Genomic DNA, 18,292 nt, shown 5'->3' with positions numbered 1-18,292 from the left:
TCACATATTTATATATATAATAGATATTATACACACGATTTTAATAATTTGGTTCCCCTTCATGACCCAATTAACCATGCATGCTAGTTCAAAGAAAAAATATTCAGACTATGGCTACTTTGATTACTTTGATTGAGAAATCCGAGATTTTAATTATATTATGCTCGTGAACTACAGCTCAAATTTTCAAGAAAGAAAGAAAATATAGACGAAATTTCCTAACTGCGTAGATAATATATTAATGTACATGGAATGGATACACAAATTATACATAGAACAAACGCGGCATCGCGAGGAACAGAAAATACATGGAATTTGCCCCCAAACAGCTGTAACATCATATCCCAATTATATTACAGAAAAAAATCAACCATTACGACAGCTTCGTATCCATTATACGCAGTAATTTATAGACAAATGATTTTTTTCAACGTAAAAATTTACAGTTTTTCATATTTTGAGCGTACTATTTACAATTCTTGTGTGCTACAAACGTTTTGATTTTGATTCGAGAAATCCAGTTCTGGTAAGAACAGCGTTTCTCACACTGAGTAAATCTCTGCCTTTGAGTGTCCTTCCAGCACCTTCACACACAGAAGATGAAGGACGTAATTTCTTAGCGATCCATATGTGAGGAGGTATCACAGTGCTCCCTTCCATTTCTCCATCATCGTAATCTTCTTCTTCTTCAATATCGCTGTTCCACCTGTTTCGTTCGAATCCACGGTTACTCTCGTCCCTATTGAAATCTGCTGCATCCAGCCAAAAACAAGAATTCTTGTAGGTTTCTGGACAGCTGGTTCCGTAAATTTTTGGCCAGTCAGGTATGCTCAAAGGTGTGGAGCGACGTTGAACGATTTCGGGTTCGCCAGCAAAAGATTTTTTGTTGGGATTCGGTATTGATCTGGCTGGGTATTGGAGGCCTTTTGACATGTAAGTGGTCTTGTCCCTGGAAATGGAATCCTGTATTTCCTGGAAAGCTCCCCACACATCCTCCTCCTGGAATTCTTCGTTTTTCAACCATGTCAAGCCACTGCTTCCAGGGCTGTATAAACCGTATTTACTCTCCATTTCCTGTAAAGATACACACAAATACTCGGTTAGAAATATCCAGGATTCCTAAATTCCCAGTATGAGATCAAGATTTTACACAGAACGGAACACAAACAGGTAGGAAAAAAGTTACCTTTTTATACACAATTTTCCAGGCAACTTCTTTCCTCAGCACAGCTTCTTGAAAAATTATGCAGCTTCAAGTATCAGCCCATCTCAAGGAATATTTAGAGGGTATAGAATATTGAAGGCTTGTTAATAAGTATATAGTGCTGGACACGGATCGAGCTAACTTGTAAGTTAAAACAAGACAAGGGAAAAAGAAATTGGAAATGGATGATAGCCAAGGGGGAAGACAATAGAAAGACATTTTCTCAACATATAATTGGGTATCGATTTTACATCTCTTTCTTGTCCCTGTGGAATGGTCAAATGGGACTTCACTACTTGTATTTTCCCACTCGGCCTTTCCCGGTTGTTTCCTTTAATTTTGTCCACTTTCTCTTCATGAAATTGTGATAATAACTCTATTTTGAGCTATCAACAGAATGTCGACCAATGCACGCTATGCTGAGTTAAAGCCGCACGTAGCACACGATTTATTTGGACTGCACTTCCCAAATCCCATTATCGGGACGTGATAAATCTCCAGACAAATTTTTGCTTTGCTGATTAATTAGCAATTATTGTAGAAGGCAGCTTGAACAATCAATTGATTGAGGTTTGCGGTAGATTCATGCATTCGTTTTTCCACACAAAAATGAAATATCGTTGAGAAATCCGAATCAACTCAAGGTCTTATTCGACTGAGGGTATGATCGGGTCGGGTCATATTCTCTTGAACTTAAACCACATAAAAGATGTGTCACCAGTTTAGGTGAAAGATTAATGCTCGATGATGCCATCTTACACAAACATAATGATGGGCACGTTCAAAGGAAAAGGTGGCGTGACTAAATTCATCTCTCTNAAATATAAATAAAACATCATTTGAACCAATTAATGAACAGCATAACACAATAACTACACCACAGTAATGACATTTAATTTTACAAAGCAAAAGGGGGTAAAAAGAAAAAGAAAAACATCTGTTTCGATTGAATTAGATTAAAAGTACTTGAGTAACACCGAATTTTTTTTCCGCTCATTATTATCTTACAAATAAGACCGATCAAGACTAATCTCTGTCAGTGACTACGAGGGCCGCCGCCATGCACTGAATCTGTCGCAATAATTCCTTGTACCTCCCAAAAGTAGAGACAAATCTTAATTTGTAAAGCCATTTTTCAACCATCGGTTTACTAGAAATTGAGTAAAGGCATCTTCGTACAGAGAGCGGCAGCCGCCAATCGTACAGCCATCAACAATCTTTGTTGAAATCAAAGTGTGTTATCGTCCACAGTTTCTACATTTTCAATTGGGAAAACAATTCAAAAAAAAAAAAACAAAATGAACTTTTCTGGAGCCATGGTGGAATTTTATACCATCTTTCCAATGTATGCACACAAAATTTTCATCATATTCTAGAACTACCAGAAGAAATTACCAGAAGTGCATCCATGATTATTGCAGAAAATCAGAGATACAGGTTCCTAACAATATATCAACTATGCGGAAATTAATATCATTGATCACCCATGGATGAACCCATCGAGATCTGGCCCAAACTCCCAGCCCATATCTAGGGCCCACAGATGAAGGGCCCATGAGAAGTCCAGATATTCTCCTATAAATATCAGGTATGCGCGTACGATTATTTTATTCATTATATTGTTTTCAGCATCGCCCTTAGCTGCTCCCCCATATATCATCGGTCTCTGATTTGAGCGTCGGAGGGGCTACGCCAGGACACCCTCCTGGCCCCCTTCTAACGGTCTTATTTGTGATTTTAGGTTCAGGACAATTTCAAACATGCGTCTGGATTAGTGACCATCGCCGGAATCGGACCCTAAATTTCCCGTGAGTATCAATCATAAATCTCAGATTGCATCAAGGCTAATTTGCTCCAATAATCCCTTCTGAATTCCATTAAATGTCTGATTTGGTCAATAATCCCTTCTGAATTCCATTAAATCAGAGATATAGGTTCCTAACAATCCATCAACTATGCGGAACATGGTGTTTCCCCTTTTGACTTATTTCAAACGGGTACATCAGTGCATTGGGTTTTTCGGGTTTAAGGAATTTTTTTTACCTATAAAGTATCTGAATGTCATAGCAGGAGCAGGATAAACGGTGTAAACCGTCGATATTTTGGTTTTCTTCCGAAGACAGTAAAATGTTTCGGGCAGCTATATATATCACTTGTCGGAGCGGTCTAGGTTGACGGAGGGTAAGAACTAAGAAGGCGGTGAACATAGAATTATACATTAAATTCAAAATACAATATTATCAAATAAATTGGTACGTAAAATATAATTGCACTAAAATGAGTTTTTCTATTATTATAGTTTCCTGAACAAACCAAGAGTATCATGAAAAAGTTGTCCTTGTGAATAAAAAAGTAATATAATTTAACAACAAACATAATTATTTAGAGGAGAACTTTGATTAATAATATATAATATTAAAAATAGGTATCTCGTTTTTGTCACATATTCGAGTCATTCCATTTATTTATTATTGTTAAGAAGCAAATATTCATGGATTACCCATCCAACAATGTAACCAACCAGTCAACTTAGCCACTTTGTGATTCACCCAAGATTGAAATAAGATTGTACACACAAAGTTTCAAAATATTGGGGAATGCAATCATGTATGACGGTACAGATATTTCATGCTTACCACAATACAAGGGCAAGGTAAATATTCACCACTTTCGACGTCGAGGACAGTAAAATCTTCTATAATGTCCTACAAGTGACGAAAAACACAACCGAGATACTTCTGTAATTCACAAGTTCTTGATGTGGACAGATCTCTTAGCTTGTGAGGCAAGTGCCAACGCTTTTGCTCTCGAATTCATCATCACCCATTCCTTCTCTGCACGTCGTTGATGTTGCCTTGCGTTCTTTGCCCTCTTTGGGGCTAACCGAGTGTCTCTTTCAAGAAATGCTAGCCTGAATTTCTCAGCTATGGATAATTCATCTGGACTTGAAATCGGTTGAACTGCAGTTCTTGGAATGAACCCAGAGACAGCCCAAGTTTTCGGATCTATATCTTTCACGATGGGGTCATCCAATACATATTGCAATAATGCTCCTGGAGGAACTCCAGAGCCACTGAGACCCAAAGGCGATGGTTTTGGATTTACTCTAATGCGTGGGCATTCATGGGCTAAGATCTCCTCTGAATTCTTGTCGACTGTAGGCTGAAAATGGGCAGGAATGGTTAACAATAGGGTAAACTGGATCTGACATCTATCTCATTTTGAACTATGTTGACATCAAGGGCGTGATCCAGGGATTCAGGGAAAGGGACGGTGGGACAGGATGAACAGGGGCAGACGGGGCCATGTGATGTATTTTGAGAATGAAAATTACAATTTTGGAAATATTATAAATAAAAATTTTAACAGCCCTCTGTAAGAGGCAGGAATATATCTAAAACAAGTATTGTATATAAACACATACCCAGACAAGCCATCGAAGTGACTGTGCACCATGTGCAACGTTGGTAGTATCAAGATCCTCCCACGATTCTCCCTCCATATATACGAGATTTGGTTTTAAGAAATTCAAACAATGACGGGCAGCATAGTCACTCCTGGAGCAACCTCTGCAACATTAATTTGGTTCGTTTCCTGATATCAGTTTTATCCTTGATGTCAAAATCCAATAAGTAGACCACATTATCACATGAAAATGACGATGAAACTCAGAAGTTACAATACCAAACAACTGAACAAATAGCCTTAATGGTTCACAGTTTATGCACCAGGACTAAAAATATCTTCACATAAGAACCACAACAGGAAAAACAATGCTTTATTAGCAGTAAATCTAACCTAACATCTCGTCGAATATTTCTTTCGCATACTATGCAAGATAACTAGCTGAATGAGAAAACGCATATAAAGTGCATACCCCCATCTCAATATCTCAAGCGCATGACAATTCTTAAGAAGTTCAGAAACGCCATTTGATGACAATCTGCTGCATCGACTGCACAAATAATAGTTTCATGAAAGTAAATAAAGTCAAGTTACGACATCCAATACAACTACTAGGTCAGCTAAACAAATAAATCCAATTAACTGAAGCTAATCAACAGAAAATAACTAACTTTAAGAAAACTTCTGTTCAAATCAACTGGATGGCCATTATATCAAAACAAAAGAAAAATACTTTTCCCAGTTATATCGCATCAATTGCTAGTGCAAGAAACTTAAATATGAACTTATCACTACCTGATATCCACGGCTCTTAGATTTTTACTAATCGTAACCACATGATTAAGTCCGGTATCCGAAACATCTGAACCAGATAGGTCAAGTATCTCCCATGAATATTCTGCAAAGGCAATGATAAGGTCATCATCCAGTAACTTTCTTCTTCTTGCAATTGCCACCAAAGCTATCTGTGAGATTCATACAGAGGGATATAACATCAAAAAAAATTACAAAACAGAAATAACTGCATCGGACCCCAATGAAATATTCGTTCGCTAACTAAATCAGCTGAAAGTAACTATACTAAAGATTTTAGGAGGAAAAAATACACTTGACCTTAATATCCGAGGGGAAAGTAGGAGCAACCTCAGCCAAGTCATCAATAATGTCCTCAAGATTGCTACCCACCACTCCAAGACACAAGCTCAGCAAGCTCGGTGGCGAGTTCCGCTCCTTTGACGTCAAACATTCTGTAAAACCCGGCAGTTCAATTCATCACCACAGTTTCAATAACAAAATCAAGAAATCCCGAAATTAACAAAGAAGAAAGCATATGGGCATACGGGATTGAATGCTTTGCGTTCCTAAATTGTGGGTCGATCTTGGATTGGAATTCGGATTAAAATCACAATAATTATTGGTTAGGCTTTCTGTAAATTTCCACTTTTCCATCAACGAGAAAAGGCGGCTGCAGACGAAATTTTCAGCCACAAATAAGCCAGGTCGCCTCTTTTCAAATTCCAGCGTTTTCTTGATGCTCGAGTATTGCGTTTCCGATCTTATTTTATGGGAAATTAAGAATTTTGTTTAATATTGAGATTACTATTAGTTGATTTCTTTTGAATAATATTGCACATTAAATTAAAATAAAATATTCAAATATAAAAGTTTTTTTTTCTAGACTAATGCTATTAATAATAAGATNATATTCGCCACTCGAATTGTAAGAAGCGGCAATGCGATGCTCTCCAAGATTTTGACCAGAATACCAATAACTTTCACCGTATTATAAAAAAGTGTTTAGCTTTTCGTAGTGTAGGAGATATTCTAAATACAACAAGTAATTTGCGTGATAGATTTACTTTTAGAAGTGAATAAAGTTGCTGTACCAATTCATGTACATCTATTATTTCAAAGGGGTTTAAAGTTATAACTCCACAATCAAATGACAAGCATGATAGTTTTTACATTCCATAACAGAAGGAAAGAAATGCAGTACAATAAATTGAACACTGGTAAAAGCAGGTTTTAGGGAAGAGTGGTTTTGCTGGAACTGATTTCACTCTGTTCTCGAAATAAACCCTGTCATCTGTATTCTTGAAAGTTCACATGACCGGTCGCCTGAGCGTGCTCCACTGCTTCCTGCAAAATCAGTTAAGTGAAAAATTTCAGTTAACACGAGAAAAGTCCATTAAATTTCTGAGTTTACTGAGGACCGGATTGACGCTTGAAAGAAAAAAGATAGGAATGTAAACCTTTTGTCCAATGACCCCAATTTGGCATACTCCACAACGTAGAGTGAAGTTGGAAGTGTCCGTGTAACTCCTTTTCCTAAAATTTGGAGAAAGACAGTTACAACGTATTGGATTGACTTGTGTGGACCAATCTTGACTACCGTAAGAAATTTTGTATGGTGACACGGACAAGACAAAAACATCAACTAAAACAACATAAACGAGTTCAATGGACAAGAATTTTTTGGAGTGGTAAAGATTCATTTTTCTGATAGAGTTTCCTTGTTTAGTGAGTGGTGTAACATATAAACACGAAGAGAAAGAAGTCAGTGATACGTGTAATATTTTACCTTTGCTGGTCTTTAACCAGGTTAAGAGCAAGTTGGTCAACCGGCCCCAATTTCCGGTCCTTCAGAACATTGAATATCGTCTGATCAAACTCTTCTGGAGCTCCTTCAAAAGGAGACATCTGTTGAGAGGCAAATATTAATAGGTGCACTAGAATATGCATAAGACAGAATTCCAACAAGTACTGATACCTAGGACATGAACCCACTACACTGTTATTTCACAATTTGAGAGCCATCAAGAAAATTTTGGCACCTTTATCAGAAAACAAATTTACGAATTGCTTTTCGACAAAATATCTAGCTTCTCATTTATCCTGGATATTCAAAAATATAAATAGCTTACAAATCTGCACAAATTATGTGCATTTCATGCACAGTTTATGCCCACGATGAAGTGCTAGTCTATAGAAAAAGGTGATGGAAGGAGAAGAAACCATACAGCCAAAGCATCGTAATGGAGCCCGTCATAGATCAGCATAGCTCTTTCGTTATAGCTTTTATCCTGTAGATACATAANAAAAAAAAAAAAAAAAAAAAAAAAAAAAAAAAAAAAAAAAACCAGCACTGATACTATGATCAACTTAAAAAAAGGCATGAATTCTCTAACCTGTCCATAGATATCACATCTGGCGGTCTGTATATCGTATGCTGCAATCTCACGGCCGCAATAGTTAGCCAATATAGCCAGTTCAATGGCACCTTTAGAGAGATAAGGGAAAGCTCAGAATTCAGATTAGTGAGCAAGCCTTGATTTTTTGTGTAAAACTTAAACTGGCCAGATAATATTACGACATCCCAAACAGTGATTATATCATAAGAGTATCCGAAACACAAGACAAAGAGTCTCATGGTTGACTGAAAATTTATTTTCTTTAGAAACGACGCTGCAAAAATACGGAAAGGCAATAACATTCGATTGACCAATGTCAACTCCTAATACAAAATAATGTTCGAATTTTCAATTGTTCAAGTTAACTGATGTATCCAAAAAAACATGTAAGTGCAGGAATTGCATGTGGTGGTGGCTGCTAAAAAGTAAACGAAATGTTGTGGTATCTGCAAATATCTCCAAATTTCATAACTTGGAAAGACGCAGGGTAAGATGTTTGATGATGCAACCTCAAACTAAAAATATTTTACTGAACGAAATTTTTGAAAAAAAATGTCCCTTTCAAACAGTTAGCAGTTGGATCGCTGACATATATTTTGCACAAGTACTCAACGTAAAGACAACACAATCCCATGATTGTTTAGAAGGATGACAGGGAGTTCGAATTTAGAAAAGTGAGGCAGACATTGGATATAGTAAGCATATTAACGGACAGATTAGTGCTGGTAAATGGTAAACACGTGGAGAATAAAATTTAAACATGAAAAAATATTAACTTAAGAGAACAGAAACTCAAAAACATAATTCAAAGCATCTGAGGTATTCGTCTACATGCCCAAAAACAAGTTCACAAAGAAAATGAGGAAGAAATGAATGGATAAATTTTTGAAAGACTAATAGCATGCTGCCTTTGTGAAAACAGTTGAGTATAAACATAAGCAACTCAAAATCATGATTTGCATCTCCTAGAGCTACGTACACTACCATGAAAATAAGAAATCCAACAAGAATCACTGGAGAGACTAGTGGAAGTTGGGATAGATCAAGTTCTCTCTTTAATTAAATTAAGAATTCAAAATTCGTATTAATAACTTTATATGAATGCAAAATGAAAAGTGAACGAATGAAGAAATTTATATTCAAAAATATATTAAAGAACCTGTTGCTGTTATACAATCGAGGGAGATAAATCCAAGTCAAGTAAAGATCGAAATATAGCAGCATCCTAGGAACTGATTGGCGTCAAATAAAGTTTCTAAACAAAACGTTAACAGCTTTTTGAGGTCGAACAGTAATCCCAATAACACTTAACAAAGAGTTTGTATTTTGTTCATCCATCAGGTATTTGTTGCCTGAGGTGGCGTAAGCTGCTTGAAGCCCACCAGGGAATTATGTGACCAATATCAGTTATTTCAGAGGTGAGGAATAAAAAAGGCCCATAGATTACATGGACAGGAAATAACAAAATCTATAAATCAGAGCTGCAGACACCAACCTCCCCACTTCTCTGGGTTTAGAATCCATGTACAATATTCTTCATTAGTCTTTCCAAGGAATGCTTCAGAATATTTATCTGGATCACTGGCTACAGTTGCAGCTATGACCTTCAACAATCAGATCAACAATTGTCAAACAAGAAACAATGAAAATATAAACCAAATATACACAAAAGGCATGCTTAATATAACTTTTATTGATCTCCTTAAAATATTTTATTAAAGTGGCATAAACAGCAAACTAAAAAATAGCAACAGAGTACAGAACAACATTGTTAATGGATAAGATCTGGCTAACTAGAAGACTATAGTGGCCCCCTGGTCGGAACATTTATTCTCCCACTGAATCGAGACTGGTAATGAGGAAATATCATTCTGGGAATCAGTACCTCTATGCTATATTATTAGTTAAGGATCATATAGAGTAAACGGTTTGGCCTCTGGATGTGCCACTTTTGTCTTTCCCAAAATACCTTTAGAAAAAATACATTTGTTGTTTTGTTTCTTTTTCCCCAATTTTCAAAATGTTGATTTCTTTAACTAATAATACCACACATTAAATTCTGATTCTTCGAATTAATAACATAACATATTAGATTCTAATCTAAAAATGCTAGTATAGCTAAAACTTCATATGCATATCATGTGCAACACACATACAATATATGGGCTCAATTGCTGGCATTAATTACTACCTCGTTCTTGCCAGTGATGCTTAAAACAAAACATGACAAAATATATTACAGCAAATTGCTGCATTCGTGCTGCATTTTAGCATCTGAAGAATCATAGCACTGACAGTTTCTATAATTGGTGAGTGACATCATAGAGGAATTGCCTTTGCAGCTTGATAACAAATATTACTGGATTACCTGTCTCAACTCAGAAGCTTTGTTTTTGTCGTGGTCCATGACATAACTGAATATAAAAATCCATAACCCAATAGATTAATTCACACGTATCCATATCGAAGCTTAAGATTTATATATGCTGACTTAACAAATCTGGCACGTAACACGTTTTACTAACAATTTAAAGTTTAGAAGTATCTTGAATACAGAATCACCAAGCTTGAACATTAATTTTTAAATCCGAGCTTTTTTACGTGATTTTTGTCAGGAAAATAGTAGCAAAAGCAGTTGTAAGTTTGAACATAAAATATGATTGGATTGAAAAGTTATTCTAAGAAAAAGATCTTCTTTATTCATAAAGGAGAGGCCGAAACTGCTACAGAAGCCATATTTGATTCCTGGTTTCAAAAATTGCTTTCCTGTCTAATCAGGGAATTTCCTGAAAAACCCCACCTTTGAATACGAGTTCTTTATCAAAATGTACTCTTATCAAGATTTGAAGCTTACCCGACTGCATTGAAGAGGCAACTGTTATCAGAAGGAATAACTCTCCTAACAACTACGCCTTCCATTGTGAACCTGATGATCATAAAAAATCATGTGCATATTATTTTTAAGATTTCTGCATAACAAACATATAATTGATGAAGAAACAGTAAACTCACGAATCCAAAATCACGACTGCACCCCGACAAGAGCGACAAGTGGAAAAAAAAATTCTAGATAACTTTCTTAAGAATATTTCTCAGCCCTCATTCTATTTATTCCCAATCAATCGCGCCCCCTTTTCAAGTTTGAACAACTTCCCTGATATCTTGGGCCCGCCCCACGCACCAACCGACATTACAGAGACATTACAAGTTACAACCAGATACCGAACAAACCACAAGCTTCAGCGACACAACACGATGTATTGATAAGTTAACCAACTCAGGCTCCCAAATTCACAATCCAAAATTACTAGATAACAAAATACACGAAGAAAATCAAAGAGTATTACAATGAAAGCAAACCAAAACCAATCAAGCATCAAACTTTTTTAATTCAGTTTATCGTCATTGTATAAACAACTCATATATTTAAGTACAGACACACACAAACACGCACAACTTTGCAATTACCCTCTACGCTCATAAGAAAAAAAATCAATCAACAATCTTTATTCCATCAAACCATTTGTGTTAAAGTTTTACCTGAAAATTAGCTGAAATCAAAGAAGAGGCAAGTTCTAGATCTAGATTACGTGCCAAGAATTGCGTTAGCTTTAAGATAAATCAGAAAGACGATAAAGCAAAAGGGAATCTTCGGGAAAAAAAATTAAAATTTATTGTAGGATGGTCACAATAGTCGTAAGCAAACTTGTACAAATATGATTGGTGATTAATGGAACGGAGACATTTGTAAAATGTGCGGCGGGATGGATGCAATACCAATAATCTCTGTGCTTACGCAGCTAGCTGCAGGTTCCGTGTGCGGGAGAGAAAGTGAGGTTGAAACCTGCTATCTATACGTATTTATTGGGTCGGGTCTTTATTCTGGGCCTCACGTGGACTTCTTTTAAATGGTACCTGGCCAATACTAGAACATAACAAATTCGGGCTTTCATCAAATATTGGCCCATTATGTTGGGCTGTACTTCTTAGACTGGAGCCCAATTAGAAAAAGCCTTGGGTTGAGGGCTGATTGAAATTCTTCCAGTTGTGTTTGGCACATTCATGCAACTCCATTCAAGTCGGTTCCATAAAAAAACTCGAATTTCTCAAGCTTGTCCAGCCCCTGCATCGTTGACCTCGATTTCATCGTCATACTTCAAAAATTCATCTCACTCTAAAGGTTGTAAAAGATTAGCTCAAGTTGGGAGGGAAAAAAAAATCGAGTACTAAGCTTATGAGCTAGCTCACAAAACTTAGCTTCGCTACAATCACAATAGATTTTTTTCCATTCACCTCTCGTATATTTATTGTATTTAACATTAATCTTTTTAACAAGTACAAATTTATAACATTAAAAGATGTAAGTGCCAAATTGATTAAATATAGTGGAAAAGAGATGTCATGTACAAAGAGATGTCAAAACGAGATAGAACTGAGCTGATAATTTTTCGATCAGCTAAAATGTAAGTCGTGTTATAAAATTTGACGTAAAATAGACTAGAGCTACACCACATATAAAGTGGTTTGAATCGACAAATTTTGAACTCGTTTTTCCAAATAAAACTTGTTCATCTGATTTGGTCAGTCTCGCCAATAACATTCAATGCTAGGAATTTTGGCAATCAAAGATGGACCTCAACCATGCTACTCTTTCAAAAGTCCGACCATTTCAACCATTCATCATGGCAAGTTACACTCTATCCAATAGGAAATCAACAAGTATTACAAAAATTAATGACCGACTGTGACGTCACCGAAAAAATTAGTTGAACCAATTAGAAATTGTTACGTGGAGAAACAGGAGCTGAAGTGGTCAATCTGCCACTTTCAATTACCGCCACGTAGGATAGCCACCGACCCTCTCCCTTCCTTTATATTTAACACCCGCCTCCTTTGTGATACATACAACTAGGCAGTATGGGAAATTGCATCAGGAAACAAACCTCCGATCAGCGAAGGGACGAAAGTGCTAGAGGCACGGGCCTGGAGAAGAGTACTCTTCTCGGAGAAGCAAAGGGAGCGGATCGGGTGACGGTTAAAATCTCGAAGAAACAACTGCAGCAATTGCTGAAACAAGCGGATGTCGAAGGAATCTCGTCTGAGGAAGTTCTATCCCGATTGATTAACGTCGGTGATATCTCTGAACGGTCGTGGATCCCTTCCCTGCAGAGTATACCCGAATAAGCTTGCCCGGCAGGTTTACTTTGGTCGATTCACACTCTCTTGCCTCTGTTCGCTAAAATCATAGGTTTTAAGTTCGTCGACGGAGTCTCATGCGGAGGTGGAATCGTGTATAGTTCATAGAGATGAAGAAAAAACGGAAGAGGAGGGAAGATTGCATTGTAACACAGTTAGTTACACCGGACCAGATATTCAATAGTTAGTTACGTACTGGTGAAGTATAGAAGATGAATATTCTTGCTTTATTTTATTTATTAAAATAAACAACTGCTAAAGTCCGGCGCTATAGGAGAAATGACTCTGGATTTATCAATTTTGCTCGTTGTACTTGTTTGAGAGTGCAAACGATGTTTTGAAATGGGTGGATTGTATATGTGTATATATATTTTATTTGAATTTTTGTTTTAAAGATCTATTTTAACTTTACCTCAATCTAATTTCAAATCGATGTTATTTAAGTTTGTTTTAGGCAAAATATTGTTTAAAATAACATCGTATTAAATTTCGAGCTAAGCGTCAGACCGAACGCAACACATCGAAAAGTGTTTGTCCTCATCTTAGGAGGCTCTAGACACCGACTAATCGTATAGGTGTAGCAAGCTTTTCAATATTTTTTCTTTTGGGTTTTCAGATTTTAAAGCACAATAATAATAATAAAAAAGATGTCTCTCTTGCCTTGTCATAACAATTAAAAGTCAAGTAATTAAAAGTCAAGTTCGGGTCTAAGAGGAGAGACGGTGGTCTGTTGATACTTAAAAATGTGGAATTCTCCTAGCGATCTTTCGACTTAGACATTATCTGATTAGCGTCTAACGAATTTTAAACATTGTTATATATAGTGACTATACCGGGGTTTTTTTAAAAAAAAACTTCGGTCAATTTTTTGTTTTAAGAAAATGATCCTCTAGTATATTTCAAATATATTTGAGGATGTCATTTAAAAAAAAATTGACCGAGATTATTTAATCAATTTCTCCGATTATACCCTCTAAATTCATGTATGTAACACGCAGATGAAAATTAGGTTCACAACTTTTCTCTCTTCATCACCGGAACCATTTGATTAATAATCCAGCAGACATGGGCCCTAACCGGACTTATGACCCAACCCCTTGCATTTCACGACTTTGTCCACAAATTTAGTATGATGAACATTGTATATCTAATCATCAACAAATAAAATACTAAACAGTAAACAATATTGTTTAATTTCTTAAATTAGTTCAAAGATCAAACATATGGATCGACCAACTCCATTATTAATAGCAAAGAAACGAAATCAAACAGATATTCTTTTAATGAAATCGTTTCAATTACAAGGAATATGAATATATACTTCAAGAACAAGAAATTATTTTTTTAAAAAAAAGATTGTATATATGTATATTATATGGATATAAAACTCAATTAATAATCAGCTCACTAAAATTTTAAAATCGAGTGTACAGGATTCGGAATTCGAAAATCGAAATAAAAGATGAATTATAAGTATTCACCTTAACCTAAGCCCCAATTTTTGAATGAACTCACATTCTATATGATACGAACCGACCCTTGTTCTTTCGGCAGCTATGTATTATCTTTAGTATAAAGTTTAATTCATCCGGGACCCTCTTATCTAAGGTGCCTATTTCTCACGATTTCAGCTCTTACCAATGGTTTCCTTGATTCCATTAACGTGAGTAAATCTATTTTGCTTGTGTTGCGTGCGTTTATCTTGTTTAGACTGGGAACGCTATTTTCTGGTGCCTATTTCTGTTGATTTTGGTCAAACGACGGTTGAAATTTATCGGGTTCTTTTTGTTGCATGGTGTTCGTGAGCTTTTTGGGTATTATATTTGATGCGATAATTTATGGTTTATTAATCTTCTCAGCAAAGTATTTGAAAATCTGTTGCTACTACTAGTTTTGTTGAATTTCTATCCGCCAAAGCGGTGTGTGTTGTAGTGATTGTTCGAGGTTTTAGCTGCATTTACCTCAATGTAGTGGAGGACTGACGAAAAAGAATCAACAGGTAGCTTGACCTGCTTTTTGAAGCTTGATAAAAGAAAAGGTCACAGAGAGAAGACTTCATTGTTTAAGAAGTAACCATAGAAACTATGGATTAAAGAAGCTGGGGTTCCGTTCTTTTAAGAAAGGCCTCAAAGCATATTTTTATTGATATTTTTTTTCAAAAACCGAGAAGGGCAGGTCGTGCCTGTCTTTATTTGTTCTGTTGATTTTTCCTTTTTTACTCTCTTTTGCATGTCTCTTTATTTTATTATTCCCTTGATCTTGATAAAGACGAGTAAGATTCTAAGTAAGGTTAATTATTGATTGCTACTTATTTTTTCCAATCCACTGATCCAGACAGTGAATTAGCTTTAGCTAATATCCGTCCTTAACATGGTATTGTTGTGCTATGTTATAGTCGCCTTGTGCAAACTTGTTTCACTCAAGTATCACTTAATTTATAGGAGTTAATCAGTTATTGCCTGAAATAAAGGATACCTTTTGGGATGACATGCATATCAAGATTAGAGCAGAGAAAAGACTCAAGTAGGTTATCATCATCATCACGTATTGGGTGAATGTGGTGAAATATTGTTTGTTAAATTGTGTAACTCAGTATCAGTCTATTCTGTTTACATCGGTATAAAAAAGTAGCACTAGTATCTTTGAAGATATTATATTCCTTTCATAGGAAACAAATTAGTTGTCTTATGTTCAGCAGCTTATTTATTATATGTTTGTGTGTCTCCATATCACTATATGTAAAAGTTAAGATGACTTCCCATTTTCTCTATTATCTTTGCCAGATATTTTTCAGAATATTCACAATGGTCCATTGCATCGTCTTAATTACTATTTTTTGACTCTCAGGGATTGCTGAGTACTATATTTTAGCTAAAAAGTAAGTTACACGTTCTCTGTAATTTCTCAAAATGAATCAAGTTAATCAAGGTGAGGGCTCTGTTATCCCATTTGTCCATCAAGTAAAGAAGCGACGAGGTCGTCCACGTAAAGATACAAGCCTTAAGCGTGCTCGAGCTGCTCGTGCACCTCCTGGTTTTGAAGTCAAGCAAGAATACCACCCTCAGAGAGCTTATAAAACAAATACTGATAGTATGGTTGGCCAGGCTGTGACTGGTGTTGTTGAGGCCACATTTGATACTGGTTATTTGCTCACTCTCAGAATAGGCAACTCAAACACAAATTTTAGGGGTGTGGTTTTTAAGCCAGGGCATTATGCTCCTATCACTGCTGAAACTGATGTAGCTCCACATCTCCAAATGATCAAAAGAAATGATGTCCGTCTCCCACATGAGCACCAAAGTTGGTCACGAAGCCAGAAACTTTCCATCCAAACAACTGGTCTTGCGCCTTCAAAATTAAAGTATCCCTCACCAGTAACAGCTTCTCCTATTCCCCCTGTGGGTGCAAGAGGCACTGTGGTTCCTGTTGTCCTTCAACCTGTTAACCGTTCAAATGGGTTTTCAGGTTCCAATCAAATGCCATCAGTCACATCCCGGGCTCCTCACGTGATGGCTTTTGGAAATAAAGATGATCATGTGGTTGAATCGTCAGCTATGTTGCCTCCAGATCAATCTATTCCAGCTAGTCAGATTTTTGTGACCACACAATCCAATTCGAGCCTCCAAGTTCCCAAAGGAAGCGAGCATAATGACAATGTTTCTTCACGTAACAAAGGCATCCCTGTGGCTGGACATGATGAGGAAGGTAAGCCAATGAAATCAACGTATGTTATTTCACCAGACTTATCACAATCAACAGATAGTCAGGTCGAGAGTGACTCAGAATCTTGGGAATCTTCACCAGAAAATTCAGGCATCGTATCAAACCAGGAGACTGGAAATTCGAATGAGCCCTTCCTGTCTGAGTCCCTGCAAACTACTTTTGTTGCAAAACCTCAGTTCACCTATGGATCTGGAAGAATGACCGAGCTTTTAAAGGTGGGATGTTGCATAAACCTTGCAAATATTTGTGCTTAATTAGTAATTTGCCTTGATGATCTTAAATTGGATGCCAATCTGTAGGCTGTGCATGAAAATATAAAAGATAGCCCGATGCAAATTGCTGAACAACTGAGTTTTGCATCCCAAGTTGAATTTCATGCAACTAGGAGTGCGGAAACTGATCCTAAAAACGAAGCAACCATCCCATGATGGAAATACTCAGCACATGCCTGTTGTTATTGATTCATCAACTTCTGCATATTTTAACCTCAAGAATGCTGAAGGATTTGTTCATCGTGTCTCGAGGATCTACAAGAAGGATAGCTGATTTTCGAGGGCAGAAAGGATTTGATAATGATGATTGAATCAAAATCGTCCTCTATGCCATAAGTTTGATGCTGATCCTTTTTACGGATGCTCTCATGACCTTTGTTGATCTTTCATCAGTTAATTTGCTCCCTTGTGTTCTTTGGTGTACTTTAGTTGTTTTGTATTCTGATGAATATACGACTTCATGACTTTAAAGGAAACATTATTGAAAGATCGCCATCCATAGACATACATGTGTGAAATATACTTGTACTCTTCATAAGACTTCTCATTTAGATGGATATTTACATGATTACATTAATCGTTTGGCACCAGTGTTGCCGAATTAAATTTTTTTTTTAAAATCTTGTAAGATTTGTTTGAAATATAGTTTTAAAAATAAATTTTGATGATGAAACATGTATGATTGGGTGTGACGTTGATTGATTGTCAAATAGAGATTATTGTCATGTTTTATTCAATTAGACTGATTTATCATATTTTTTTTATAATCTCACATATAACCCAAACGATGTCTTAAATTTCAGATGAGATATTTCTAATTTTTCTTCTTGTTTTTTTGGTCAATTCAATATTGTACATAATTTATTTAAATTTAACATATTTATAAACAGAAATATGTTAAGAAACAGTTGAATTTTAAAACTTCAAATTGAAAGACAAATCCAAAACCTTTTCCCCAATTGATTGTGTGTTTACTGTATTGGGTGGTCGAGTAAGTCTATTGTGAGACGTTCTCACGAATCTTTATCTGTAAGATGAGTCAATCCTAACAATATTCACAATAAAAAGTAATATTCTTAGCACAATATAAAGTAATACTCTTAACATAAAAAGTAATATTTTTCATGGATGACTCAAATAAGAGATCTGTCTCAAAAAATATGATTCGAGAGATCGTTTCATACAAGCTCCTTCCTAATCATTAGCCATGGATATTTTTTAATTTCAAATATCCGTACGTTTGATTTTAAAATTAAATTAGTTGTACATATCCTGCTGGTATGAATTTGCAGCCGTATTAT

The 18,292-nt window shown here is 36.1% G+C and overlaps 4 protein-coding genes and 1 long non-coding RNA gene across 7 annotated transcripts; 1 reads left to right on the top strand and 4 right to left on the bottom strand.

Moving 5' to 3' along the window:
* Window positions 1–256: 256 nt before the first annotated feature.
* Window positions 257–1,687, bottom strand: LOC140988569 (protein S40-4-like). Its single transcript, XM_073457580.1, has 2 exons — window positions 1,187–1,687; window positions 257–1,074 (listed from the first exon to the last, which is right to left on the bottom strand). The coding sequence occupies exon 2, from the start codon at window positions 1,069–1,071 to the stop codon at window positions 487–489; it is 585 nt and encodes a 194-aa protein (XP_073313681.1). The 5' UTR covers window positions 1,072–1,074; window positions 1,187–1,687; the 3' UTR covers window positions 257–486.
* Window positions 1,688–3,741: 2,054 nt separating this feature from the next.
* Window positions 3,742–6,183, bottom strand: LOC140987323 (uncharacterized). Its single transcript, XM_073455783.1, has 6 exons — window positions 5,950–6,183; window positions 5,723–5,856; window positions 5,405–5,574; window positions 5,082–5,159; window positions 4,629–4,773; window positions 3,742–4,366 (listed from the first exon to the last, which is right to left on the bottom strand). The coding sequence occupies exons 1-6, from the start codon at window positions 6,056–6,058 to the stop codon at window positions 3,950–3,952; spliced, it is 1,053 nt and encodes a 350-aa protein (XP_073311884.1). The 5' UTR covers window positions 6,059–6,183; the 3' UTR covers window positions 3,742–3,949.
* Window positions 6,184–6,481: 298 nt separating this feature from the next.
* On the bottom strand, window positions 6,482–11,637 carry LOC140988619 (OVARIAN TUMOR DOMAIN-containing deubiquitinating enzyme 2). Of its 3 annotated transcripts, XM_073457644.1 has the most exons (10): window positions 11,578–11,626; window positions 11,341–11,381; window positions 10,655–10,726; window positions 10,169–10,214; window positions 9,296–9,404; window positions 7,798–7,889; window positions 7,630–7,692; window positions 7,191–7,309; window positions 6,862–6,937; window positions 6,482–6,748 (listed from the first exon to the last, which is right to left on the bottom strand). In XM_073457644.1, the coding sequence occupies exons 3-10, from the start codon at window positions 10,717–10,719 to the stop codon at window positions 6,692–6,694; spliced, it is 627 nt and encodes a 208-aa protein (XP_073313745.1). In that variant the 5' UTR covers window positions 10,720–10,726; window positions 11,341–11,381; window positions 11,578–11,626; the 3' UTR covers window positions 6,482–6,691. The 3 variants fall into 3 exon arrangements, with proteins under 3 accessions (XP_073313745.1, XP_073313744.1, XP_073313743.1); XM_073457643.1 differs by lacking the exon at window positions 11,341–11,381 and having other exon boundaries at window positions 11,578–11,637; XM_073457642.1 differs by lacking the exon at window positions 11,578–11,626 and having other exon boundaries at window positions 11,341–11,571.
* Window positions 11,638–15,372: 3,735 nt separating this feature from the next.
* LOC140988916 (uncharacterized) lies at window positions 15,373–15,998 on the bottom strand. Its single transcript, XR_012177392.1, has 2 exons — window positions 15,858–15,998; window positions 15,373–15,817 (listed from the first exon to the last, which is right to left on the bottom strand). It is a non-coding gene; the product is annotated as an uncharacterized lncRNA (long non-coding RNA).
* Window positions 15,906–17,236, top strand: LOC140988915 (uncharacterized). The gene is made up of 2 exons (XM_073458004.1): window positions 15,906–16,934; window positions 17,019–17,236. Exons 1-2 carry the CDS (start codon window positions 15,906–15,908, stop codon window positions 17,145–17,147), a joined length of 1,158 nt encoding a protein of 385 aa, XP_073314105.1. The 3' UTR covers window positions 17,148–17,236.
* Window positions 17,237–18,292: the final 1,056 nt, after the last annotated feature.

Source organism: Primulina huaijiensis, chromosome 11, assembly GCF_012295235.1.
Source record: "Primulina huaijiensis isolate GDHJ02 chromosome 11, ASM1229523v2, whole genome shotgun sequence".
NCBI classification, from domain to species: Eukaryota; Viridiplantae; Streptophyta; class Magnoliopsida; order Lamiales; family Gesneriaceae; genus Primulina; species Primulina huaijiensis.
The sequence above is the reverse complement of the archived record's forward strand: the minus strand, read 5'-3'. Positions and strand labels throughout refer to the sequence as shown.

Excerpts from the sequence above, each read along its gene's own strand:
- LOC140988569 (XM_073457580.1), bottom strand. The coding sequence starts at position 1,071 with ATGGAGAGTAAATACGGTTTATACAGCCCTGGAAGCAGTGGCTTGACA.
- LOC140987323 (XM_073455783.1), bottom strand. The coding sequence starts at position 6,058 with ATGGAAAAGTGGAAATTTACAGAAAGCCTAACCAATAATTATTGTGAT. Across the intron at positions 5,857-5,949 it reads AACGCAAAGCATTCAATCCC|AATGTTTGACGTCAAAGGAG; the intron begins GTATGCCCATAT and ends CGGGTTTTACAG. Across the intron at positions 4,367-4,628 it reads CACTTCGATGGCTTGTCTGG|CCTACAGTCGACAAGAATTC; the intron begins GTATGTGTTTAT and ends GCCCATTTTCAG.
- LOC140988619 (XM_073457643.1), bottom strand. The coding sequence starts at position 10,719 with ATGGAAGGCGTAGTTGTTAGGAGAGTTATTCCTTCTGATAACAGTTGC. Across the intron at positions 10,215-10,654 it reads TGCCTCTTCAATGCAGTCGG|TTATGTCATGGACCACGACA; the intron begins GTAAGCTTCAAA and ends TTTTATATTCAG. Across the intron at positions 7,693-7,797 it reads GATGTGATATCTATGGACAG|GATAAAAGCTATAACGAAAG; the intron begins GTTAGAGAATTC and ends ATGTATCTACAG.
- LOC140988915 (XM_073458004.1), top strand. The coding sequence starts at position 15,906 with ATGAATCAAGTTAATCAAGGTGAGGGCTCTGTTATCCCATTTGTCCAT. Across the intron at positions 16,935-17,018 it reads GAATGACCGAGCTTTTAAAG|GCTGTGCATGAAAATATAAA; the intron begins GTGGGATGTTGC and ends GCCAATCTGTAG.